The sequence below is a fragment of the Loa loa genome, assembly GCF_000183805.2.
Source record: "Loa loa unplaced genomic scaffold supercont3.10, whole genome shotgun sequence".
Lineage (NCBI taxonomy): Eukaryota > Metazoa > Nematoda > Chromadorea > Rhabditida > Onchocercidae > Loa > Loa loa.
This window is the reverse complement of record NW_018108190.1, coordinates 316,971-343,425: the sequence shown is the minus strand read 5'-3', so window position 1 is coordinate 343,425 and position 26,455 is coordinate 316,971. Positions and strand designations below refer to the sequence as shown.

Genomic DNA, 26,455 nt, shown 5'->3' with positions numbered 1-26,455 from the left:
TTCCTCCTTCTTCTCTCTCTCTCTCTCCCTCCCTCCTCTCTCTCTCTCTCTCTCCTCAAAAGGTTTTTCTATTAAAAAAACAATAAGGAATTAGAAATTTTGGTGAGAATTCTTCAAATGAAAAATCCTTCCATCATTTTTTAGTAAATGGCCATTATTGCATGATAACATACTTTTTTATTTAAAGAAAATTTTTTCTAATTTAGAGATTGCACATTCAATGATAAAAGCATCTTTTCATTGATTTATCATTTGAAGTTCCATTTATCTTGAAATTTCGCTTTTTCTTACCTCATTTAGCAAAAAACTCAGTGAATTTGCCAAAAATAAGTTCGTTAGATTTACAATGGATGCCTCAGTAGGAATCCGGTATTTTCCGGTACTTTCCGATGAGTTTCTCAAGTTTTTTCTGTTAGGAAAAAATTCCATTGTTGAAAAATTAAATATACTGATTATTGTGCACTCTTCAACGAATGATTCGCTTTCAAAAATATCAGTGTCCAGCTTACTGTTACACTGTTAATATCAGTGGATTTAATCAGTATGAGAACTTTTCATGACATTCTCACCCTATGGCGATTTGTTCCGATCTAGTGAACTTCTTAAATCATTTCACCTCATTTTTTTAATTAATTTAAAAATTCACCTCACTCTCAAGTTACATTTTAGCAAATGTGTTTAATCCTATTAAAAATCGATTAAAATGAATTCAAGTTCGAATTAAATTATGATTTAAGAGAATGATGAATAGAAGGATACATCTGTACAACAGGAATAATAATAAATTACGATCTCTACGATAGTGATGTATAATGGAGGTGCAAAATAATTAATGGAGAAAGTGGAGGAGTAAAACAACAAGTTAAACCTCTAATGGCAGTAGTAGTGAACAATTCCCATCTATGAGATGGTTAGTGACAGAAGTTATCGAATACTAGAATGAAATTTGTACGATATTTACAGAATACTTTTTCAAATATCTATAAAACCATTCAAATTAAATCAAAACAGTAAATAATAACTTATTAAAATAATGGATATTATTATCAGATATCAGTCAAAGATAGCCAACACACAGTTGGTACTAAATTATGAGATGTAACTGAAGAGGTAATAATTCAAGTTTATTTTCGGTTGCAATAAATTCCAAAAATATCCAAAAGGATGGTAGATTGAATTCTACTAACCAAATGGTCGCTGCATAAATTCATCACGGAATTATGATCTCGTTTACTGAAAAGAAAAAATCAATATCGTTGCCTATCGATAGCATTTTGGATATCCGAATTATCCAGGACAGGAATCTATACTATTACTAACACGAAAATCATTCTTGTATTTTTCCGACTCCACTTCATCAATCACATATTAATATATCTTTCCGCACTTTCTCCTTCAGGTCATCTTTTAAATGGAATTTGGGATTATCTCGCCATCATCACCGATCCAATTTCTCTTTCTTCTAAAATCAATCTGTGTGTAATATTTATTCTCGCATGAAAATTTTTCCCACCACTGTGTAAAATGTTAAAATTGATGAAAGCATGAGATCTCTCTACCTACCAATGGCTATTCTGAGGTAACTTTGATTCTAAACTGATAAATGAATTAATTACTTATGTGCTTTTTTGTCTGATTCCTGAAATGCGCCCACGCAAAGCAAAGTTAGCCTGGAAAAACTAGATTTGCTATTTAATAACATGCAACTGTTGGATAGCAAACTTTCGACAACTCTTAGTATTTTATAATTTCTATTTCTGCATTTCTTCAAATACTTTTCACAGATCTAAAACACAAACATTGATGAAGCAATCAAACTGACCGTTGAGTCTCTAAGAGTGTTGACTATTTCATGCAACTACTTTTGAAAGAAAGATATTTGTCACATGTCACTTCACTATTTTGATACCCAATGATTTGAATAAATATAAACATAGAAGCATTTAATTGTTTAGTCCCGTCAAGTTCAATTAATCAAACTAACTCTTTCAAGTGATTGTGCAATATATTGCTAACATTATTGAGATATTAAATGCCGTAAAAAACGAACAAAAAACATAAACTGAATGACGCGGTATTCCAGAAGAGTAAATATGCAGTATCAATTTAGTTGAACATATTAAAATAGATTAACTTTAAAAATGCTTACAAACAACTAATCAGCGAGCACTCACTAAATTGTTAAAGTCACACTGGATAATTTCATTATTACTAATTAGTATTGGATGACAAATCTGCTTTTTTATCTTTTCCCTTTTGATTAGAGCATAGAAAATTTTGAAGAAAAAATTACCTTTATTTTTAATTCAAATTTTTAGCCAATTTCCTTTCTTTAATAAAGGTTAAATGAAACTGAAATAAATTTAATTCTCAGAAATTTTCACTGAATCTGGCCAAAATCCATGAATAATAAGTGTTTTTTTTTGGTAAAAAGCAAATTTTTGCCGATAATAAGAATATAAAATGAATAGATTCCTGTGCGCAAACATTTCTGTTTTTATATCATTTGCAGTTCAGTTTCACTAAAACTAACACTCATTGTTCAATTTTGCATTTAGTTGTGCATTTCGATGTAACTTTTACTAATTTTAATAATTGAAGTTATGATTTAAACGGTGGTCGCATATTCATATCTTAGCAAATTTAATAGAAATCTTATACAGGGGAAAGAAGTAATAATGCTCGTTAATACACCAAAAAAAAAAAAAGAAAAAAGTAATACTCCAATAATGCTCGTTTGATAATTTGAAATCAAATGAATTTGTCTAATTCTTGGCTTTTTTAAATCTATTAAAACAGGCATTGTTATCTTTCGGAATTTTTCAAGAAATAAAAAAAAGTTTTTAGTTTGAAATATAGCAGTGGAAACAAGAGATAAAAATGGGTAGTTCATATGAAGCAATCGGTCCAGTGGAAAACGTTACGATACCACCTGAAGAAAAAAAAGTAGAGAATACTGGTAGGAATTTAATGGACTAATATTATTATCCTGAACACAAACAACCCTGAATGCAGTAAACATGTTTATTGACTTGATCTTTATTTCTTGGCAAACTATCATTCAATCTTAAAACAGCTCAAATTCTCACAGTTTCGTGAATTTGCAATGTTTACATCCTTTAATAATAGCTATTAAAATTTAATAATAGCTAGGACTGCCATTTCTACAGGAATGACATTCATTTGATTAAAAATTAATTTTTCCAATATTTTAATTATTATATTTTCGATTAAAAACTACCAATGCTGAATAATTTTTGGAAAATTTTTGTTTATTTTTTGTGTTCTTGCAACAGAATTTGATAAATTGATTCGTTTGCAGTTGAACAAACAGCACAAAAAGTGAGCAATAGAAAACAGACACGATCAGGTAAATATATTTTGATTCATGAACTAGGAAATACTTTGCTGATCACAGATCAGGAATAATTCAATATCAGATAGGGTCATTGATGCGATCACTCAGAATTACAATAATCATTCGCGCAGAGTTTAGTTTAGCTGTATTTATAGAACGATCAATTCATCCATAATTTAACAGCAATTCCTACTAATATTGTAACCTGCGGCGAAACATTGTTGCTCGAATTAGGAATAAATGAATCTTTTCGTCTTGGATGCATATGGGGAAGATTTTCAGAAAAATTGCATACACCTCTTTAAAATACTTCCTATCATTTGAAATGGACAGATAAATGTAGCTGGTTAGTTACAGCAATTATTCTAATGTGCATATTCATGCCCTTAATGATCGCGTTCTTTTTTGCTGCTGGAGCTGGATTCGGTAAAGCATGGAAGTTAGGTTGATGGGTCAGATTTTAAATTTATTTATTTTTTTCTTGAACCATCCCAAATACCATAAAAATTTGACTAGGCAACTTTATGACAAAAATTGAGTAATTTAAATTGCATCATTAAAGATTACAACATATCCTATGTTGTTTTCTTTCCTTTCTTAATCTCTTGTTAATTATCTTAATTAAGCGACAATATACCTTTATAGAAGTCATTCATGGTGACAAGTCATTTTCCTACATTAACAATTGGAATTATTTAAGGTTTAATTGCAATCTAATTCTATAAATTTCCATTATTTTCAGATTATCCCTTCATGCTTACAATTATCAGTAAAAAATGCAACACTGTATCAGATTATCTAATTCGATGGAAGAAATGTGAAAGTTAATAAAGATTTGAATTTAAATTGTTTGTTTCAAAAATAAAGAGAGAGAGAGAGAGAGGTGAGATGAGATGAGATGATCTATGCTTACCAATAGCTATATAGCTGAACAATGAGATCGCAAGCTATGAACTGCAGGAATGTTTTCAGCTCTCATTGACCATTTCTCATTAACATACCACTCAGATTGATCATTACTGATCAATCCGTGACCCATTGTTGACACGTACATTTCCAACTAACAAGCTCTAAGGTAAGTAAATTTAGCTCGGTGAAGTTTACAATGTCCCTCTAGTCGTGACACAAATGCTTAATCAGCAAATTTGTCCTGACTTGAAAGTGATAACCAAACTTCAATGTTAAAAAAATATTTCCTAAATTCCACTTTTCCATTTATTTTTATACTGATAGTACTATTCATTCAACAAATAACTTCCTTCCAACAACTTATTTGACAAATAATCTTCGAAAGAAATTTCGGTGGCATCAGAAGCGTTATGGAAGCCTCCAAGTTAGACGTGTTAGCTAAATATCTTACGTCGAACAGCATTCCCATGTTTCACAATTTATTGAAGAATTGAAAAATTCCGAAATTCTCTCTTGAGCTCAATCTGTTTAAGTAGTGGTTGTGTAAAGCATGAATAATTGCTTATTTCCAGTGATATTAAACGTCGTATTACTGATACATCGGTTAAAGTATCAATCGCAGTCACATCAGCAAACAGAATATGCGTAAACTTGTAGCCATGAAAAAGAGACATGCTTTTCTCCTACTATGGCTATGAAACTTTAGCTCCAATTTCCCTAAAGAGAATGTTACTGAAATCTGCCGGAAGAAGGCGTTTCATTTGCATATAATATAGATGTGCTAGCAAGAAGACAAAATGAACTAACAACGAAATCAATGGAGAAGCTCAATTTATTGCCACCATTTATATTAATTTTGGGTTAAATGAACTTTTTCTATATTTGCTGTATTTTAAGACCCAAGGAGAACTGCAGCAATGCAAGCTCAATCTGTTGCCACCATTTATACTTGGCTATGGAACTTTAGAAACGAACACTGAGTGGAAAATACCAACTGTTTACAGGGTGGTCAAGAAACATTGAACAAATAATTGGAGCTGAGAAACTATGAGAAAAACATAAGGGAATGTACGTTTTAGAACCGGTAAACGCGCTTTTCACATAGGTGTGGAAGAAAGCGGACAGGAGATATTGTGTTTATATCCTCTAGAAAGTACGAGTCATAAAATGAACTCATGAATGAAGTCCCAGCATTTCTTGCTTTTTAAACGAAGTGCCTGAAGCATGAAAACATTGTCCATTGTCCATATTCATTATCCTGTAAAATTCGAGTAACACAACTGAAGGTATCCTAAAATCGCTGTAAAGAACCATTAGTCTGGCAGAATTAATCTTCATTTTCTTGATGATGTTCTTAATCATCATCTTCCTATCCTTGCTGTATTTTCCAATGTAATATAAAAACTCTCGGGGCAACTCTTAATAACTGAATCAAGCGCAAAACCTAGAACTCTTTGGGTGGACAAAACTGGAAACAGCACGTAAACTCAGAATTTTATTCAAATGAAATATCATCGCTGCACCAACAACACAAGACAATCCACCCAAATTCATTATTTTCTACGACAATTTCGAGGATTTCTTTTCCCCTCAACACTTTGAAAATAAGTTTCCTCACCTTTCACAATTTCTTAAGAAAATTACGCAGAAAATACGGAAATGTAGCAAAATTCAAAAAAATGTGTGTTATTAATGTGGCATGTAGTTTTAAAAATTTGGCAGTTGAAATCGTCTGGTACAATAACAAAATTAAACAAACGAGATCTTACGTATTTCATGTGGACGATTTTATGGATCTTTCATATAATACTTAAGTAATGTTAAAATTATAACCAAAATATGCCCAATCGTAGTAAACAGAAACAATCATCCAAGGGAAAAAACTTAAATATGCATTGCATACACACATTTTGCCTGTTCATGGAGCCGAAACTTTCGGGTGTTTGGAGCCGCGCATGTAAGCATCTAGTTCTCGATCCAGCTCTTCACTTGTTACTTGTGGTTTCCGAGTTGTGTTCTTCAATCGACCAAAGCCACCTCGCCTTCTTTTCGTCAGCAAATTATTACTGCCGAATCGAATACCACCTTTCGTTCCTCTTTTTGTTATCCGGCCCTGAAATTATCATTCCTGTACATTTATATTAAACATTTGACATGGAAAGTATTTAATGCAAAATTTCTGATTCTTTGTAAAATTTCCGAATTAGATATGATAACTTCAACAGTTCCCGAATTTAAATAACAAAAAAAAAAAAAGGAATCAACTTGAAAAGAAAAAGAAAACTAACCTGTGCGACACCTCTCATGAAATCATTCTTCGTTAACACGAATAAGTCCATCACTTTTCCTGAACAGATCGAATTATTAAATAAACAAAACATAACTAACTGACAGTCTTAAACGAATTATATTTTAAACAGTAGTTTTTCTGTAGAATTGCCAGTTGTTGTTGTTGGTTGCAAAGAACCCAAACTGCTCTCAGCAGATAGTACAGCTGCTAGGGCGTCAATCAGGGTTTAACAGTGTTAATTATATTTATTTTCAATTATGTAGCAGTCGAAATTCTTGATGAACTGATACGCAACATATGTGTCATTAGTTCTAGAATCATCACAGTTATATTTACGTCATTTCAAAAAGTTAGTTAAATGAGAACAAATACAGATATTTGTAAAATTAAAAGTTAGGATCGAGAATCGACTAAATTGAGACTGAACCATTTTTAAACATAGTAACAACGAGAACGACGCACTATCATTACAGCATTAGAGCAAAATGTGCTGAAGCAATCTCGATTTCGAAAAAAGTAAAGCTAGCTCTCACCGTCTAATCTTACTCCGGTAAACTGCCTTTTCAATTTCATACCATCTTCAAATCTCTTGAATATCACAACAGCAGTACCAGATGGGTTACCATCTGGTTCATACTGCACAGCGACATCCTCGTAAGGATGTTCTGCAAACAATTCCTGAAATAAAATACAAAGGATTCTCAATTTTATAAAAAACAGTCAAGGAATTTCATCATAGCAACAACGGCATATGATATTTACCGAAAGTGGTAAAAAAAAAGATGACGGTTCATTGGAAATAAAAATTTAGTCCAAAAGTTTTAAAACTACCTGCAAGTCTGTTGTGGTGACCATTGGTCCGAGATTTGAAATGTTCACAATGCACATGTTGCCATCACGCTTGAGATTGTTCAGACGAAAACTTCCTTTTGGACGCTGAAAATACAAGAAGTCAAACGAAGTCAAACACGTAAAATTAATAAAGCAAATAAAACCATAAAACGGTTACCCGACTGGTGATTACAGGGATTCGACGAACGCCACCGCGAAAACCACGTATACCAGTACCAGGACGTCGATTCGTGCGGAACTTGGGACCACCGCGTGCAATAATTTCGTCGAGTGAAAGACTGATCAAATCATTCACAGACATTATATTTCGGTGAACGTATATTCAATTATATGAGAGCAAAGGATATTACTAATGTTGACGAGGAAAATAACAATCTGTAAATTGTATTATAAATTGTTTAAGGATCAAAATTTTCAAAATCTGCGCTTCAATCCAAGATCTGTACAAGACCTAATTCTGTTGACATTGTATGAAAGCGACCACTAAGATATTTCCCAGAAATACAATCTCTGTTAGCATAAATATCATCTATTAACTTCAGAAGACTCTCCAACTGTCAGTTTGATTTTCCACTAGATATTTATCGAATGGTGGAGGAATCAATAATTGTAACAAATAAAGTCCGACTTCCAAACTATATTCACACACACACACACACACACACACACACACACCACACACACAGTATTAAAAAAACATCAGTGATGGTTTCTCTTTTTTTTTAACACCACGAGATTATTATTTTGGTGGTGATACGGTTGGGGTTTACTGCTTGCTCAGAAAATCCGAATCAATTCCTACAGATACCACAATTTTTCCGTTCTCTAAGCACTTCCCATGTGGATATTAATGGCATTATCTCATTGAACGTGGTTTTCACATAATTTCTGATGCGATTTTTTTTTAGTCAGTGAATTTCAAGCACTCATATAATGATTTAGCAAACATGGATACTTGCAACGACCACTATGTCCAAAATTTGAACTAACAAGGTAAAGCTGGTGAACTATGAGAACTGGTCGTAACAAGTCTACCTAGGAAACGACACTAAAATAGCGCTAAAAAGTAACTCCTGTTAGGCTACGGGAATGTCCCTCCTGAGTGATGGACATCCCGACAAGCACACTAAAACATCCCAAATGAAAGCCCGAGAATTGAACATATACATACACCACAATCAGGGCTCCCATTAGCAAGACTAACAGTCATCGTACAAAAAATACCCTAACGAGATCCATCGCATCGACTGCAGCTCACTACCTTAACAATCAGACAGCGAAGTCTCCCTGATTTTATAGTTTACCTAGGTAAGACATTTCATGATATAGTTACAGTAGTGTTTCCCAACCTTCTTTTGACCAGGAACTACTTCGACTTTTTCACTTGTACCCATAAGAGAGGAGGAAAGGCCATAAGGCTCAAAAATAATAAATTTTGTTAACTTGAAAATAAACTTTAATCAAAACTTTTAACGCATTAGTTGTCAAAAACGGATAAAACAGCTCCCATTTGTTTTTCATTCACGTGCCGCCACCTCACAGACCATATTTTAATTCTTACGAACTACGGTTGGGAATTGCTGTCACAATAAGAATGATGATTTGAGAAGGGCTAGAGATTTTGAGGTTTACAAAACAGTGAGCTTTTAGAGATTGAAAAGATTCTCAAATGGATTCATCTTATGAGTGGGCTAGTGATCGAGAATGGAAGAGATATTGTGATGAGAGGAGTAGAGGTGAGTCAGAATTGTGGAAGTGGAATGATGACAAGTGATCGGTGGCTAGAAAGTTGATAACCTTTGTTTAGTTTACATTCGCGTAAGAATACCTTACTGTAGTCAAATCATTGTTATGGGAGGTCTAATGTCATTCCTACAAGCTGTATGACAAAGCCTAATTGCAATTTAGTGTCACTTTTACAGGCTGAATGACAAGGCCTAATGATACTACTACATGTAAAGGTCTGGTTACAGTTCAGTGTCACCGCTATATTTACAAACGCTGCGATTTCTACAGAGAAGAGGGAGGGAGGAGAGTTGGCTGCTTTCTTGGAGTTTCATATTTTGTTTCGAAATTAGGCTTTGTTATGAGCAGTGATCCCGATTATGAACGCCAACAAAGGTTAACTTTCGAAAGTCAAGGAAGATAGGCTTATTATGCATCTTTTTCATGTTGCTTCGTGGAAACGATTGACTATTATTACAAGTAAGTGTCGACAGCTATAGTGACAACATTCATGTACTAAACAATTTCACTGACCTGAATTGAACTGAAATGGACTGAATTTAGTTGAATGAAGTACACGTTCTGGTTAAATTTGATATGAATTTCATTAAACTGAACTAAGACAATGATAAAACAGTTTACTTTGATCCTTTTTATTTTTCAACCATATTCGAAATGAATAAAAATATTTCCGAAATTGGGAGTTAAAGCAACAGATAAATATGGCAAAAAACAGGTAACTGAGTGAATTAACTGTTTTTAAAACAACGGCTACAAGCGATCACTTCCACTCCACGCGGTGCATTTTATCAAACGAGATTCCTTAGCAGCGAACAATAATCTGAAATTAGTTGAAAGAACGGATATGTTAAGTGAAGAGATTTGTCACTTCATTTTTATTTGGCGTGACCTCTCATAGAGCAGCTAACTTTTGTATAATCACTTGATCAAAGGAAATTGGGGTACCGTTGTGAAAGTTTTTTTTGAAAGCATAGCTCTTCGGAAAAAAAGCAAATTTTTAATACCAATGAAATCAGATGACAAGAAAAAACCTATACAGTGTATAAATTTTCCAGTTTTCGTGGATGAATTTTCATTTTCCATTACAATGAAAAACTACTGACGAACCTGTATAGGAAACATGCAAAAAGAGAGGCCAAACAAGGTCCAATCCAGAATATCCCTTGCATTTGTAGAGGTCGAAAATTGCAGTCAATGCTACTATAGCTTGCTAATGCAAATGCTAGTAAAGGATTCCATCCGATGGTTGAATTCAGCAAACTTTAAGCGATTAGTGTAGTAGGATGAAGATAATATATGATTGATTATTGATTTAAATAAAATTTGTGTGGTATTACTCCATTATTTTTCACTGTAAATTGAAAGAGCACACTAATTTGTCCCGATTGGCCCCAAAAATATATCGTTTTTTTGTCTCCCTGACCTTCATTTTTTATTTCTTATCTAAAAGAGAAAGAAATAGGAACTGGTAGGAGACTTACATAGTCGGTACAGTTTATTTCTAAAAAATTCCAAAAACTTTTGTAAAAGGCAACCAACTAACCACAGTAATGATGCAACAAACACAGCGGCAACAACAGAGAGAGGAGTATGTCCAGGCCGTGCCAAAGCTGTCAACCCAAAACCTGTTCGTGTAGTAATGAGGAGATGAGTAATGACGACTAACAAAGTACCAATAAATTGAGAAAAGACCTGCAAGTTATCATTTATGCAAATAACTACATCTCTTATGAGTGCTAATTCATCTGTGTCAGATATTAGAGAAAGTAATCTTCTCGTAAAGACTTTCTGAATCATCTGAACACCTGTTTAAGAGAAATAATTCTCTTTCCATCTATTTTCACGTAGTTTTTTGGGGTTAAGAAGGAAAATATAGCGATAGAATCAACTCTTAGTCTATCAACTTCATTTAACAACATCTAAATTAGAGAATTCAATCAAATATGAATTCATTTCAAATTCCGAAATAATAAGAATCAATTAATGTGGCCTTTAATAATTATGGAGTCTAAATAATCCATACTGATTAAAAATTTACTAAACGGTACGCAGCACCTATGCGATCAACGGTAATACCAGGTATAATTGTGGGCATCTGCAGTTCTGAATCACCAGCCCGAAGCGCCTACAAGAAAACGAACTAATCAATTAGTTACGAACACTTTGACTGGAAAACTATCAATAGTAAGACAATAGATTGGTTATTAATTACCGCAAAACCAGCAACAGCAGTCACAGAGCCAAGCATTTGCATGATGACCATAGCGCAACACATGGGCCAAGCAGTGGTGAGTGCAAAGAATTCAGCCAAGGTAATCACCGGATTCAAATGTACGCTGCAAAGAAATGGTGGTTGAAGAGGGATTTCTTTAATATAATTTTGTCAACACTTAGTTTGCATAAGCTTATTTGTCAATGAATTCGTGAAAAGGCCTGAATGATTTTGTTTTTTACCATTATGTACAATAACTGTCCAGAAAATATGTTGACCCATGTTTTTTCCATTCTTTCCCAACATTTAGGCTCCAATCAGTATTACTTTTTCTTTTTTACCTCTAACTCCTTTCAAATTGGCACCGTTTCAATTTAATGGTAATATGCAGTGACAAATTTGCATAATGATAGCAAATGCTGGTGTGTTTTAACAAGACTGGAACAAATATAAAAAAGATGAGGCTGAAAAACTAGTAAACTCTCGATATACTCCAGTGCAATTACTCGTGCAATTACTACAAATGAATTCTTTCTCACATATTCAAACCGAGCATCCAAAAACTTCGATAACTAGTTCCTTACATAGTCTTTCAGTTCGTTTCATTAGTTGAGATTTACAAAATTTTTTCGGGAAATATTTCTATTCTTTTGTATATTGTTCATCTGTTCAAGTTATATGGAAAGCGATTTTGGTTCAGTTACTGCAAAAAAACTGATATGTAGCAAACAAACGGCAATTTCCCTGTTTTTAGGTCCCATCGGGAAGAGATGCAGCTTTTAAAAATAATAGAACAAATTTTAAAATTCGTCGAAGCGAATCCCTAACCTTTCAATGAAAAATATGGTCTAATTGCGCCAAGAAGAACTGAAGCAAAAAAAAGTCTAACGAAGCTTCGCCACTATCACTTCTTCTATTGCTAATTATTTGATTTTATACTTGATAATATGATTTAAATAAAGAAGTATATGAACAAGGATTTCACAAAGATGATGAAGATCGAATAGAAAGGAAAGGGGATTTCTTTCAGATCAGTTAACAATCTCCAAAAAGTTCAAATCATTAAAAAATGTACGTTTGAAAAGCCATAACCATGGCAAACATAACCACTGAATCGACAAGAGCTTGCAGAATGATTCGTTCAGTGCTTGACGATATGATATGTACTACCAACTCATTTTCCATCACTTTTCCAATGAAAATACATAAGAATACAGCAATAAATTCTGCTACACATGGACGAATTATACGATTGAAACAATTTGGCTGTAAATTTATCTAATATATTCTATAAAAGATTGTAATTATAGATTATTGTTGATAGTGTGAAAGTGGCTTTTTAACGTAAAATGATGCAAGAGATTGGTAAGATTGAAGATATGACAAGTTTGATTATCCACAATTCAGAGAATTTCAGGTCTTTCAAACCTGTCTACAGTTTGTTTCACTCTCATTATCACTGCGTTATTGGTTTAATTCGTTAACATTCATTTTTCTTTGTAACTTTTAAAAAACCTTGGACAGAATAATTGAGCTATACTAATCATGTAAGAGTATAAAGAAACCTTATAATCCATATGATTGCATTGATAGTGTAGAGTGGTTGGTGTGTAATAACCATCATATTTAATGTGATTACTCTTCTTCAAAATACTTTTCATCTCCAAATTACTGCTCTTTGTATTTCCATTTACATTCCGCTCTTTGTTGTCTTTTGTTGTTCCATGCAACTTTTCATTCAGTGTTGTGTAAAGGTCTTTTTTAGCGATTGGTGATTGAAGTAATGAAGAACCGTATTCCAAATCATCGTAAAACAAAGGATCCATCAGCAATATATCGTAAAAATACTGAGAAATGAAATAATGGGAATAAGTAGAAGCTGTATATGAAGAGAAATTACCGTGATAGAAACAAATTTCAATTTTTTCTTTGGTAAATTTTAATAAACATGAATTAATGTCAAGAATGGTTTTCGTATGGTTTAGGTGCAAATAATTACAAGAAATAATCATAAGATCACTGGGAATCAATATAACCTATGCTTCAACCTTTATTTTTTTAGAAAACAGGCTCGAGACTTCCTTAATTATCACTTATATTTCGGAACACATCCAAGATGAAGCATGAAAACAGAAATTAAGGTAAAGTAAATCAAGCCTAACAAATTATTTAAATCCGAAGTTTGAAATGTCTGGTTTTCACAGATCACTTAATTATTGGTTGTTAGAAATTGAAAGAGTTATTCTCAGCTGAAAAATTGTTGTTTGTTAGATTAGCCACAAACATTAATGTTAAAACATCCAACAAAAGAATGTATTGAAGTAATTTCGCATTTCTTCTTGCACATCAAAATTAAATTGGAAATTGTTAATCCGAGAAATTTTAATGGAAATTCTGAATTAAATAATGAATTGAAGGTAACAAATTAATGAGATGATTGTGCTGAACCGACTAAAACATATGTTCCTTGAAAATGTTGGCAATGAGTTATGAGACGCTCGAGGGTATTTAAAAATTCCCGTTGTAACAACATTGGAGAGCCAATAGTCACTACTATATAGAAATGGGACAGAGTCCAATTCAGTGAGCTCCGTAGTTTGTTAAAGTCAACTGATGTGTACACAAAATTTAAAAAAAAAAAATAGACAGAAAAGAGCTAGCGCTTAGTTTAATTTAGCTGTTTATGCTTTTAGTATTTTTAGAAAATTTTAAACTTTTTTGCGGTCACTTATTTCAACCAAAAATTTCAGAAATGGAAAGGTTTAGGTTACAAATTATTATTTATAGGATTTTACTTTCTGAGATAACAAAGAAAACATTGAAGTATAATAGCAACTAGGAAAAGGTAAAGCCTGAAGGTACTGATGTTTTTTTCGAAATAATAAAAGTCGGATATAATGGATAAGAATTAAAATGGCACGTGGAAGTTTCTTTGGGAAACTTTTGTTCCGAAATTTCGAAAATGAAAATATATGCAAAAAAAGTGGAGAGCGCAAATTATTTTTTTCAATGTAAAAAATCCGCAAATTTATCAATAAGATTCAACGCTGAATGGAAATTACAACAAAAAAGTTTTTTTTTCTCTCATCAGTAAGAGCATATTGTACTAATGTAACAATTAATTAATGGAGGAAATGAATTCGAAATGATGTAAGAATCGGGAAGATAAATTCATCCAGATATATCATTAATCCTTAGTGATCCAATACAGCTGTACTATTTTTCTTATAAAGCTATCTACCACGTTGGAAGGATCTTATTGCCTTCATTTATAGCTCTGAAGGTGCTGTTATGTTGGGCAGCTTTTTGAAAACAATATTTTAATGACATCAATCAACTGCTGAGGTTTTATTACGGCTCCTCCGATGATTTCCTTATTTCGTCTGCTTCCTTCTTCTTCTTCTTCTATATAATAAAAAGACTTCGTTTCTTTTGTAAAAATTTCAAGTAAAAAAATTACAGTTGAAAATGTCATCAAAATTTGTATCAAAGAAATTTGCAATGCAGAATTAAATTTTTGCATTTAATAGCAGTTCAAAATGGCTTCACTGCATCACAACACATTTACTCTCTTATCCTTACTCTCTTTTTTTTGCTTCTGCACATACAATTAATAAAATATATGAGAAAATAATAATTAAGAAAAATTACAGGAATAAATCACAAATGCAAATGTAATTCATCGTCAGTTTGTAGAGATATATCGGAGCTGTTTTTTAGGTTTCCTGATTTTGTATCTTGGAATTTCAAAAGTAAATAAGCGAACTTTTGAAGGTTTGATTTGGGATATCAAAACTCGAGTTTCAATGACTGGAGAAGAATGATTTTCATATTTCAACACTACTTCATTTCAGAGTTATTCTTATATAATTGCCTAATTCTGCCTGCCCTATGAGCTTGAATTTGTGACATATGGAATATGCAAAAGGTCAACCAACAATCGACAGTATTAACGACAGTACATGTGGACTTATGAATGGACTCTTCACCAATATCAAAAACTACCTGAAACAAGTAAATATTTTCGACGTAGCATTTAATCTATAATTCGGAATTGTAAAATTCGAATCAAAAATGTAAGTTTCATCAGCCTTAATGGCCATCATTAAGCTCTTCTTGTGCAGATACTATTTTTCATAAAATTTGGCAAGTCTTCAGCGCGGATACCTCATGCAACTGAAACCCAAATTCTTCCAAGGTTCTATCAATTCCAGTAAAATCAGAGAAAAAAGATTCCAAAAATAGAAGACTTACTTTATGTCTATTAAGTATCAATTACTGTTCCGGTAGTTTATTGTTTTGTTGTATAATCATCACATGCTCACTTCCCTTTTGTTCGGAAATAAATATTCGCTCGCAAGTAATTTCTCATAAGTTCTCGTATTAAGTAGAAGATTACATTTATTTTCAATAGTTTTAATTTCGTTTTCAAAGTATGTCCTACGATAACGATCACCTTCTGAAGCGACAATGCTAAACAAATCCATAGTTCCTTTACAAATTTCATTTCGTCTACTTTTATCTACTCCTGTTGTTACTTAATAATATGTAACATTAATCTTTGACAAATTTTGATTCATAATTTCTTCAATCATTGCAATTCTTTAGATTTTCACTGATCACCAAAACTCCTAACTTCTGGAAACATTGATCTTCATATCGAGGTATCTCTTAAAGTTTCTAGCTGAAAAAACTAAATAGGAGCAGTTATTTCGCTATGTTGTCGCATACTGAGATATCTCGAATGATAATATTGATACGTCAGTCCTGCGTGAATCATCGCAAATGATATATCGCTACTGAATATGAAAGTCCGGAACAGTAATGTGATCTTATCATTTCGTGATCCCTTTCTTTCCGTGGAATGACTTCCGCAAAAGGGGCATTTTATTTGCCTGATGGGTTGTCGGTCTCTCGAACTGCTTGGAACTCTAGCGTGCAACATGCGCACATTGTGCAGCTAACATATAATGCTGAACATATAATGAATTACTGCCATAACAGTTGACGTATACGAAAATGTACGTGAGTTATCCTTCTTTAACAATCGCGAAACGTAACTTCCCCAGAACTTCTCACTCATTCCCGAGACATAACGGGCGCCAAATTGTTTTGCAAACCTCAGTTTTAATGATAGTTTTTGTTTGTCTTAAAAACGCTTTTTAGCTGCAATAATTCATAGTTGTCATGTGATCGTTGTTTGACAACAATGGCGTTTTTTGACTTCTGTAATTTTGTTCTCGGTTTGCAAGTTCGGGATGATGGTGCGGGGCGATGTCTCTGATACGGGGAGCCTCAGTGACTCGGTTAGTTCTTTCGTGTACTTTTGCTAGTGTATACCTGGAAACTCCTTTATTCGATATTTTTCGTCGACAAAATGACAGATAGAGCCTGGATGAAGTTCTCAATAAGTAACAACAGCATAGATACTGCAGGATGAATCACAGGATAAGAATAAACTGATGAGGGATGACTTGGACAATGCTGAGGAATTGGTTTTCGATTTCGAGGCTTATCCCATGTGTGGTGGTGATAAAGAAGGTCTTGTCAATCTATTAACACAGGTATTTTTTAATGTCTTCTCTTTTTTCATTTATGCATGCCAAAATCAAATTCTAAACTTGCTAACAGGGACGCATATCAAGTCAGAGTAGTAAGACACTATTTTATTTGTTTTTAAAACAAATGGTGTGATGTGTTTGTTTTTTCCATTCCTGTGAATAATAATATACAATCCACTGATAGAATTGAAAGTTTGATTCTTTTGAAACAGGTTTATTTAGTCGTTTAACTTGTAGTTCATATTATGCCATTAGCAATGAATCACTTCTTGGTAGTTATTGCACTCTCATTCTGTTTGTTGTGTCGTTAAGTTTCCTAGAAGGTAATGAGAGGCTGAAAGGCTTACTTTATTCACATTATAGCAGAAAAGCTTTCGCTTAAAGAGTAGTAATAATGTGAATATCGTGGATAGCGTCACTTTTTTATAGATCTTTCTCCGTGCCGATGTAGATGTGAAACAGATGGCTGATATCCTAGTAGAACAATCACCATTTGGCTGTGTTTACCGAGTACGCTTTTTTGTTATTTGTAAGAATTGTGACCATTTAAATCATTCTTTTTATCTCTATTTTGTAAACAGCTTCCATCTGAAATATCAACATTATTCGATCGTCTCATATTGATTGTATCTGAGTAGGGAGCCTCGAAGGGAATGATTTCTTAGGTCTAGATCGTTACATTTTTCAGCCTGCTGAGGAATTTATGGATGAGGATGATGACGGTATTGTGTATGGTGTGCTGTCTATGTTAAATTTGGGTACAGATCAGGTTACTTTTCTTTTCTTTATCGACTCCAGAATCAGATATTCGTATTGGCCTGCTTTTCAGTGAGAAGATGCTTTCTTTTCCTGCAACTATTGCTTCCCCTGCCTTAAATACGTTGGGAATAATCTGGCCTACTTAAACGCACTACTCATTTCTTTTTGTTTTTATGTCCAGTTTGTGTCCAATTTTGGAAATCATTGGGATGTTTTATTGCAGAAATTCCAGACAGATATTTGGACTTTGCTGAAAACAAGAGCACAAAAATATTCCGTCGATAAAAAAATATCATCTATTTTGGATAATTTATCGACTTCAGAATCGGACATTCGTGTTGGCTTGCTAATTAACGAGAGGTTGCTCCACTTTCCTGCAACTATTGCTTCTCCTGCTTTCAAATCGTTGATGTATGCTTTTTTTTACTTCTGCAAATTTTTTAAGGGTATTCCTTTCTTTTTGCTGCGTTGTGACCTATTAATCTCCTCACTACTTTTCATTCTTGCTGTCACTCTCAATACTCCGGAACTGAAAATCATGCATATTTCAGTTTATTTTCCCTCTAAATTATAATAATTCGTCCTCCGTAAGGAACTCTTAATTTGCTACAATCTTGAAATGGAATAAGTCAGAAAATACAAGCCTTCGAATATGAGTTATCCGGGACGGAATATATTATCTATGTATAACGGTGGTACAAAAAAGTTAGAAAGACTTGGATTTCAACACATGAGTTCTCCATATAAGTTTTCATGATCGCTCCCGAACTTTCCTTTCATTTCTTTTGACTGGAATCTTTGATTGCAAAGAGCTTACTCAAAAAAAAAAAGATATTTCATATTGCAAAGATTTCAGAAACCAACGAGTCCTCCAATAAAATTTTTTAGTGAGTTTTGCAAATGGAAAAAAATCTTAAGTAGTTTCAGCGCTGTGTATATTTTTTTAAAACTTCTCCTTTTAGAAATGATCTGGAAAAATCTGGTACGCAATATCTCTTTTCGCATATTATTTTGATTTTGAAAATTCGAATAGCTGATAGCAACGGTAATAAAGAACGAAATGGAGCAAGTACTCCCAATATATCCAGAAACAGGAAAAAGTTAACTAAGGCGCAAAAAAAACGCGTTGCTGCGAGCGCGATTGCCAATGCCAAGGTTATTTATGATAACTGTGAAGAGGAGCTTTTGTTTCGGGTATGAACCTACATTCATAATCTAGTAGTTTTTCGAAGCTCAAATTCTAATTCATAATTGTTGATTTCCTGATATCTGAATTAAATTTAGTTTGTTTTTTGGTTTGTTTTTTTTTTTTGACTTTTAACTGTCCTTACTGTTTACACATTACTTATTTAGAAAATTATAGTACTTAGAAACAAGAGGTTTTATGATGTTTATACTTCTTTTCCACTTTTTTATTTCAATGATTTCAGAATGATTTGCAGTTCGACTATTTCCAGTACCCAGTTCATTCAGATGTAGAAAAGGATTCTAAATTTAGTTCAGTTATACTGGAAGGTGTCATTTATCGACCTTACAGGCGTGTTTGTTTCCTTGATAATAGCACGTTTCATCGGTACATTGAACTTGTTAGCTTAGCAAAAAAGCTTTGACTAACGACTTTTCGTTTGATAATATTCCGATTTCATTGATAATTCAATTTATGCAGTCCTCGCGGTTGTTTTATCTATCTATATATAGTGTTCTTCTAGAGTTATTTTTTTTTAATTTTGAAGTATGTTGTCTGTTTGAATTTTGGATAAAATAAATATTTCGTTGCTTTGCTACGAGGCACAGTATTATAGTGTCATAGTTTGTTGAGATCAAAAATCCATTGCTTGCTGTTCCTGAATCATTGCAACGGGCGGAATATATTCAAATGCAGTGATGAAGCATATCTTAAACATTTGCAGAGTCACTTAATGTTAAAGTCTTCAAATGTTTAATGATGAGATTTCTGGTGTATTTCCACTCAGGACTAAGCATTTTTGATGTGTTTGGACTTGAATTTTACTTGGCTTGCTCTATTTTCGATTTTAACAGTGGAGGTGAAAATTGATTTGCTTCAAAATGATTCGTTCTCAAGCGCGAGAGATTGTGCGCATGACCATGGTTACCGCTTTGTGAATTTGACTCGTCATTCTGAGATTTTTTCCTTGTAATTTTTAATAATGATGATGGGAATTCCTGATTTAATATGAGTGTCACCACTCTAATACTATTAAATTGCATTTCGTTGAGCTTAACTGTTCAGGGGTGTAGTCCCTTATGAATAGAAGGGAAGTCGGGCGGATCAGAAATTTTAGCATCCTATATCAATATCTTCAGTTGTTTCAAATATTTGGAACAGAAAAGGAAGCTATCAAAAGATCCGTTAAAAAGCAAATATACGAGAGGTTTTGATTATGGATTTAATTAGCCTATCCTCAAGTTACTTCATCCCTATCTGTTGTATGTCATAAGTAATGTCACTTGTATTTTGTCACTCACTTATATTCACTGAACAAGTAATCTTAATTCTAATTCTAACATTAAATTATAAGGATGGGATCACGTCAACAGCAGACTCCAATCAAACAATTTCAAAAACTGTCATAACGCATATATAACATGAGCAAGTGCCTAGCAAAAAAGAGTAACCTGTAGTTGATATTGCAATAACTGGTACAAGCTTCTGTCTGAATATCCAGCATCGGATAGCTTTGAAGGGAAATCATTGGGCGATACAATCAAAAAATCCGATGAGAAAACATCTTCGATACGGTTTTTCACTGAACATATGCATAACATTTGTTATGATTTGTGATTATCGTTCTGTTCCACTTAATTTTTTTTCGCAGTGAGTAGTAATTGAAACAAGGTTTTTAGAGGGTTTATGCTACATTAAAAACTTTCTTTTTTTCCAGTTTCAGGGCAAAGTAATGCACTATGTAAAACTCAGTTAGTTACAACAGATACTAGACAACTTCAAGTAATTAATCATTTGTATTCATAGAAGAATTAAAATCTAAGAGTTTTACAGTGTCAGTTACTTTTGAACTAAACTAAAATAACAATTCTTCTAATTGTTCAATATATCTTATTGCTTGGGTTTACGACTTCCTTGAAGAGAGTTATAATTTGGCAAAGAGATTAATACTATTACAAATTAGCTTTTGGTGGTTTTTGCTACCCGATATTATTAAAAAAAAGTATTTTTCCTTAAGTTTTTACACCTATATCTTATATTTACTTTATTCATGAATATCTTATAATTACTTTATTCATGAATATTCAATGTTATAGTTTGGTGATAATGATCTTTCCAAAGATTCAAATAATATGGTACGATTATCTTTCAAAAGCATCGTTGGTAGTGGGTCATCTTCAGGCACCATAAACTCGGCTTATTCAGTTACTGATGAGATCTGGGAAATAAACCAGGAAAATATGTCTGATCATGATATGGCTAGTTTTAAAGAAAAAACTTCAGCTGAAATTTCCTCCTCTTCATTTACAAGAAGTCGAAATTCTTCTAAAAAACTCACAAAAAATATCGACAAAAATAAAATCGATGGGCCTCAAAATAGGAACTTATGGAAGTAATGATAGCAGTAATAGTAATTAAGAGTTATACTACTGCCTACTAAACCACTGATACAAACAAAACAATATGTATCAAGATCAGTGACCCAAGGAAATGAATATGAAAGTAGTACTAACAGCAAGATTTCGTTATCTTCTACGACAAGAATGAGTGAAAGTCCTAAATCTGATAATTATGAGGTGAAAAAACATGGAAGAAGGGAAAAATTGGAGTATTCAGAAGGAAACCAGAAGCGTAAGAAAAACAATAACATTCACAGTATGCGGTTCAACAAACTGAATTCCAGAAGCATCCAGAAATATGAATCGAGAAAGAGTCATAGTGAAAATAATCGAAATTCTTGGAAATCGAATGTTCTGGATAAAAGGTCATACAAGGTTAGAAACATTCCACCAATTACCGATATGAAAGTTCCGCAAATATCAAATGTCATATTGCTGATCATGAAAAACCTGTGTAAGCTGACCTTTTATGGGGTATCTCACGCTAAAACATACAGACTTGTTAGCATATTTTGATAATGGCTCGAGCAAAACCGAATTTGACGGAAAAAGATGTATTAACAACGTTGCGGTTCAGACAATTCATGTAGAACGAGATAGTGACCTCTTACCTACGTTTACTCCTCTTCTACTGAGAGATATTGAGGGTTAAATTTCCTCTAAAATCAGTTAATTAGATCCAAAGTAATCTTTTAAGGACGACTAATATGCTCAAACATCTCGCATTGCTTATATAATCAATCCTACTCAAAAGCAATTCTTTTTTCGAATGGCAAAGTTGAAAACGTAGGAATTTTCTATTTTAATTTAAAATATTCTATTTTAATTTTAATTTCTACTTCTTGTTTAAATCTTGTTCTAAAACTTAAACAAAACTGCGTAGGTCAAACTTGAATTTATTTTTGCAAGTTTTAAATTGACACCTTAGATTTCAATCTTCATTTAGTAATCTTTTAGAAAATATGAAAGAAATGAGTAAAAGAGAAGTTATTTCTATAGATATGCAAACACGTGGAACTGATCAGAAGACAAGCACGACATGAAAAGCGAATACTGGAAGAATGGAATTCTGTTATTAGCGATCTGGGAGAACGATGTCATTCGGTCAGTTTCGAACGATTGAAATTGCTTCTGAATGGTAATGATTATTCCTACGTTCTTGAACTTGAAATACTATTGATGTTATTACACACCACTGATGGTATCAATTCCACTAATGATTCTTCATGCCTAAATCTAATTTGATTACTGTCTCTTATTTTATAATTATTTGGCATAAGTAAACCTTGCAAACGACTAAAGAACAAAAAAGATTTCTAATGATCACAATATTAAGATCTGAATTTTAAATATGGCCTGTTATTGCTATATCAAAAAAGGATATGTTATCTGCCTCTTTACCATTAAGCATCCTATTCTATTCTATTCTCGAATTCTTGTTCCGTTTCAAACTCCTCATTTTTTATTTTAAAATTTTATTTCATATTACAATGAGAATCCGTTTGTTCTCTCCCGGGTTTTATTAAATTATTCTTCTATTGTCGAATATTTTTCTTTTATAGAATTTTCCAAATTTTTTCATGAATTTGGAGTAAAGGAAGCAGACTCAGAAAGATTCACAGAATGAAACAAGGAATCATCGCTTTTCTTCTCCTCCCTTTTAGTCATCGCCCATCAACTATACACATTCCTTTTCTATACTAAAGTTTGATTTTAACTACACATTGTTAAGGGGCAACAATTTTTACTGCGTTCAGTAACAATAAAGCATTTTGTGAGATTAAATTTAATAATACAATAAGTTAATATAGAATATCGAAAATTTTATCATCAATATGCCATTTTTCTCTCTCTTTTTTTAAAAGGTAAATATTAATTTGTTTCAAAAAGTTTCATTCTAATTTCAAACAGCTGGGGAGTAAAATTTGTTATGATTGTTCATTCAAGTTCATCCAGTGCAACTTAATAAATTCTTTGTGAAAATACGATGAAATAACTGTGAGAATTAATTGTCCCACAATTTATCGAAATTAAAATATGGAAGGCAGGTGTACAATCGTCGTGCTTCTTCGACCGTAATACAACGAGTGGCTAAAAATCATTCCCGTCATATGGTAAAATATGATGAAAGCGCTTCAAAGAAATACAACAATTAGTCGTGAAATGCAGGAAGAATTTGACAACAATATCGTAAAAAAAAGACCTATCTCTGTAAAGCCTTCGAATTTAACTATAATAAAACAATATAACACATGTGTTATTGAAATAAGTCAAATTCAGTGCCTCATATTAGTCTTAATCCCTAATGTCCCAACGTTTTATCACTTTTTATAGACATAAAGTGGATTCACTAGAAGAATTAACCTGTAGTGTCCGTGACATTGTCACATTGTGTGACAGCATGAACGGATGGCAATCCCACTGGACAAACATTTTTCCGAGGAGTACAATGTTCTGCCATCGTTACTAAATTTGTTATATTTTTCTTGTAAATCTTCAATAAATTATTTAAATAATCATTACTTCAAAATTATAATTAAATTTAGATTCAGATTTGTTTCACTAAAATATTGTCGTAAATTAGATCAAAAAAAAAGCATGATTCTTGTTTAAATTTGTATCAAATTTACCCGGAACTTGCAAAGTAACTGTTTGCATGGGAACCTGAAGGGGCAAAACAAACTGCTGTGTCTGCGGTATCACTTGTTGCACTGAAGGTATGACCATTAATTGTGTTTGTAGCATTGGTGCCTGCTGTACCGCTATTGCAGGTACATACTGTGATGATGTTATTGATGCCGGTATTTGTTGTACCTGCCGCAGCACTTGACCCGGTTGCTCCACAGTTCGGACAACGTAAACAGGTGGCATACTGGGTTGTTGTATTCCTCCTGTTCTCATTTGCTGAGATAAAATCTGTTGTTGCAGCGAAGTTAGCGTTTGCATGAACTGCTGTTGCTGCTGGTTTTCTACCATTAGTTGACCAGATATTTGGGGCGGTATTGATTGAACTGGCTGTTGAATGAGGTAATATTTCATGACCGGTGCATGCGGTAACATAAATTGTTGTTGTTGTTGTTGGTAGGCATTAATACCAGTGAGTATTGTTTGCACTTCAGCTGTTGTTCGACTACACGGTTTTTGCGTTCCATCGCAAGGGCACAATGATCGAGGTACGGTTTGCACACAATAATCCGGTATACACCAACAGTTCTGGCACTGAAACACTAAACTCTCTGTACATATATTGTTTCCAGCGAGATATTAGGTATGAATTGTAACTACAAAAATCCTGCATCAGCAATTGTCGGAAAATGGATTCATTGCGATATGATCTAAGAAATCAGACTCATATCTGACAACATAAAGCTTCCACATCCAAAGTATTCAATGTAGTAATAATTCCTTTCAATAAAGATGATCAACTAACACAAGCATAAGTACAAACTTTGTATTAACGTTCATAAATTTTTTATCAATAATTTCTGAAGTCTAACAAATCGTGTAATGCAATTCATAATGATTAAAATATGTTTTAGGTGAAGTAATGATTGCGATTGGTGATAACAGAACAAAATGAATACCTGTAGAATGAATGCTTGATTGCTAATGATAGTAATTACAATAGTAATAGTAAGAGATAGAAGGCAGTGACTGAACATCGTTGAAACGTATGACTTCACTTCAACACAATATACGTGGCGTTTTTTTGTCGTTCTGTTAGCAGTAGTGAAAATAAATTCCAATGGACAGACCGATTTATAAGCAGCAATATAAAGGGGAAGGAGGAAAGAGCTATTACTCACCGGACAGCAAAATATCATATTTCAAGATTGATATCATCTGAAATAGTTACTACTTTACATCAATTTTTTCCTTCTACTGTATAACGAAAAGAGATTTCCTTTGTGTTTGTAAAGAGATTTCCTCTGTTTCCATTAAAAGACTTACGTCTTCTAATGGAAACAGGGGCGGTATTGTCGTTTGGCTAGCAATAAATTCGAATCTGTTGGTCACAAATAGTTAAGATATGAATTTTAATATTGTCAAATCCAAAAACTATTGCAGGTGTGTGATAACAACAATATGATTTATTGTATGCTGCCAAATATTTTGAACTGATTTTTGTCAATCTGAAAAAAATGCTTACTACAACTGGAGATTTTACTGCAGTAGAGAAAGAGTTTTTCATTTTTTAATATTTTTAAACGTTATCCACTGGAGTTTAAATATTTTTTTTATTTTAGATTTTGAAAAACAAATATTTGAAAAATGAATGAACTGCGAAGGCCTGAGATGGAGGAATGTCACTAATGTTTCTAAAAAGGAAACATAATTTTAAATGATTTCTCTTAGTGCAAAAATGTTTATTGGTTAGTTCAATCCTATTCGGAATGGTTGCTGCTTCGCTGATTCCTAAACTTTCGATGTTGATAATTTTAGGTATTGAATTCGGTTACATTTTAAAGATAGGTGACAAATGAAAAAAAGATGAATTCAATCCTACTAAAAGAGTGACAGCCTCCAATAATCATTTGATACTTTCATTTTGTTTTTTAGTACGAACAATTTCCAAATTCAATAATTACATTGAGTTTTTTTTTTTGTTTTTAATTTTACGAATATTTTGCCGATTGATGACGAAAACAAAATTGTGGAAAAGTCGAATTTAATATTTTCAGGTTTTTTAACAGTTAGAAAAGCAAACGTTGTTGGTGCTGCACAATGCACTCCAACTGTAGGTTTCATTCAAATTACATATCATCAATACTTATTTTCGTTTTAATGGATTCAAAAAGTAGCTTCAACAAAAGTTATGCATTTCGTGGATCTAAGAAACAACTTGCTTGCTTAGCAAAAACTCATCCCAGATCTTTTTCCTTAATTTACCATGCGCAGCAGCAAACATTTCTCTCATAAATATGCCTTACATTCAGTTTTTCTCGTCTAATCCGCTATTACTGTGACATTAAACCTCATCTTCCAAAACTTCATTAATACGAACCTCCCAACCCTTTGATATTAACTTCAAAGGTCGAAAACTCTAACTTATTACACGAGCTATAAAGCCACTTAAGAAAATGTATAACTTCCCATTCCCGAAATTTTTTTTTAATTTTTAATTAAAAAAAATATATTATTTATTTATTTATTTATTTATTTATTTATTATTATTATTTATT

The 26,455-nt window shown here is 32.8% G+C and overlaps 7 protein-coding genes across 7 annotated transcripts; 2 read left to right on the top strand and 5 right to left on the bottom strand.

Annotated features, from left to right (window-relative positions):
* Nucleotides 1-5,919: 5,919 nt before the first annotated feature.
* LOAG_03885 (RNA and export factor binding protein 2) lies at nt 5,920-7,796 on the bottom strand. The gene is made up of 5 exons (XM_003139422.2): nt 7,567-7,796; nt 7,389-7,493; nt 7,091-7,235; nt 6,556-6,614; nt 5,920-6,380 (listed from the first exon to the last, which is right to left on the bottom strand). The coding sequence occupies exons 1-5, from the start codon at nt 7,708-7,710 to the stop codon at nt 6,186-6,188; spliced, it is 648 nt and encodes a 215-aa protein (XP_003139470.1). The 5' UTR covers nt 7,711-7,796; the 3' UTR covers nt 5,920-6,185.
* Nucleotides 7,797-9,775: 1,979 nt separating this feature from the next.
* On the bottom strand, nt 9,776-13,193 carry LOAG_03884 (hypothetical protein; the record flags this gene model as incomplete). The annotated part of the gene is made up of 7 exons (XM_003139421.2): nt 9,776-9,975; nt 10,263-10,415; nt 10,699-10,847; nt 11,194-11,280; nt 11,368-11,491; nt 12,443-12,633; nt 12,933-13,193. 7 exons carry the CDS (start codon nt 13,191-13,193, stop codon nt 9,906-9,908), a joined length of 1,035 nt encoding a protein of 344 aa, XP_003139469.1. The 3' UTR covers nt 9,776-9,905.
* Nucleotides 13,194-15,207: 2,014 nt separating this feature from the next.
* On the bottom strand, nt 15,208-16,312 carry LOAG_03883 (hypothetical protein; the record flags this gene model as incomplete). The annotated part of the gene is made up of 3 exons (XM_003139420.1): nt 15,208-15,372; nt 15,693-15,895; nt 16,099-16,312. The coding sequence occupies 3 exons, from the start codon at nt 16,310-16,312 to the stop codon at nt 15,208-15,210; spliced, it is 582 nt and encodes a 193-aa protein (XP_003139468.1).
* A 249-nt stretch (nt 16,313-16,561) lies between these two features.
* Nucleotides 16,562-19,400, top strand: LOAG_03882 (hypothetical protein). The gene is made up of 7 exons (XM_020446440.1): nt 16,562-16,673; nt 16,803-16,931; nt 17,358-17,438; nt 17,617-17,697; nt 17,911-18,098; nt 18,650-18,881; nt 19,118-19,400. The coding sequence occupies exons 1-7, from the start codon at nt 16,626-16,628 to the stop codon at nt 19,295-19,297; spliced, it is 939 nt and encodes a 312-aa protein (XP_020303219.1). The 5' UTR covers nt 16,562-16,625; the 3' UTR covers nt 19,298-19,400.
* A 294-nt stretch (nt 19,401-19,694) lies between these two features.
* Nucleotides 19,695-20,474, bottom strand: LOAG_03881 (hypothetical protein; the record flags this gene model as incomplete). Its single annotated transcript, XM_003139418.1, has 2 exons — nt 19,695-19,871; nt 20,325-20,474. 2 exons carry the CDS (start codon nt 20,472-20,474, stop codon nt 19,695-19,697), a joined length of 327 nt encoding a protein of 108 aa, XP_003139466.1.
* A 942-nt stretch (nt 20,475-21,416) lies between these two features.
* Nucleotides 21,417-22,517, top strand: LOAG_03880 (hypothetical protein; the record flags this gene model as incomplete). Its single annotated transcript, XM_003139417.1, has 2 exons — nt 21,417-21,647; nt 22,272-22,517. 2 exons carry the CDS (start codon nt 21,417-21,419, stop codon nt 22,515-22,517), a joined length of 477 nt encoding a protein of 158 aa, XP_003139465.1.
* Nucleotides 22,518-23,277: 760 nt separating this feature from the next.
* LOAG_03879 (hypothetical protein) lies at nt 23,278-24,934 on the bottom strand (the record flags this gene model as incomplete). Its single annotated transcript, XM_003139416.1, has 4 exons — nt 23,278-23,363; nt 23,637-23,738; nt 23,903-24,491; nt 24,857-24,934. The coding sequence occupies 4 exons, from the start codon at nt 24,932-24,934 to the stop codon at nt 23,278-23,280; spliced, it is 855 nt and encodes a 284-aa protein (XP_003139464.1).
* Between the last annotated feature and the right edge of the window lie 1,521 nt (nt 24,935-26,455).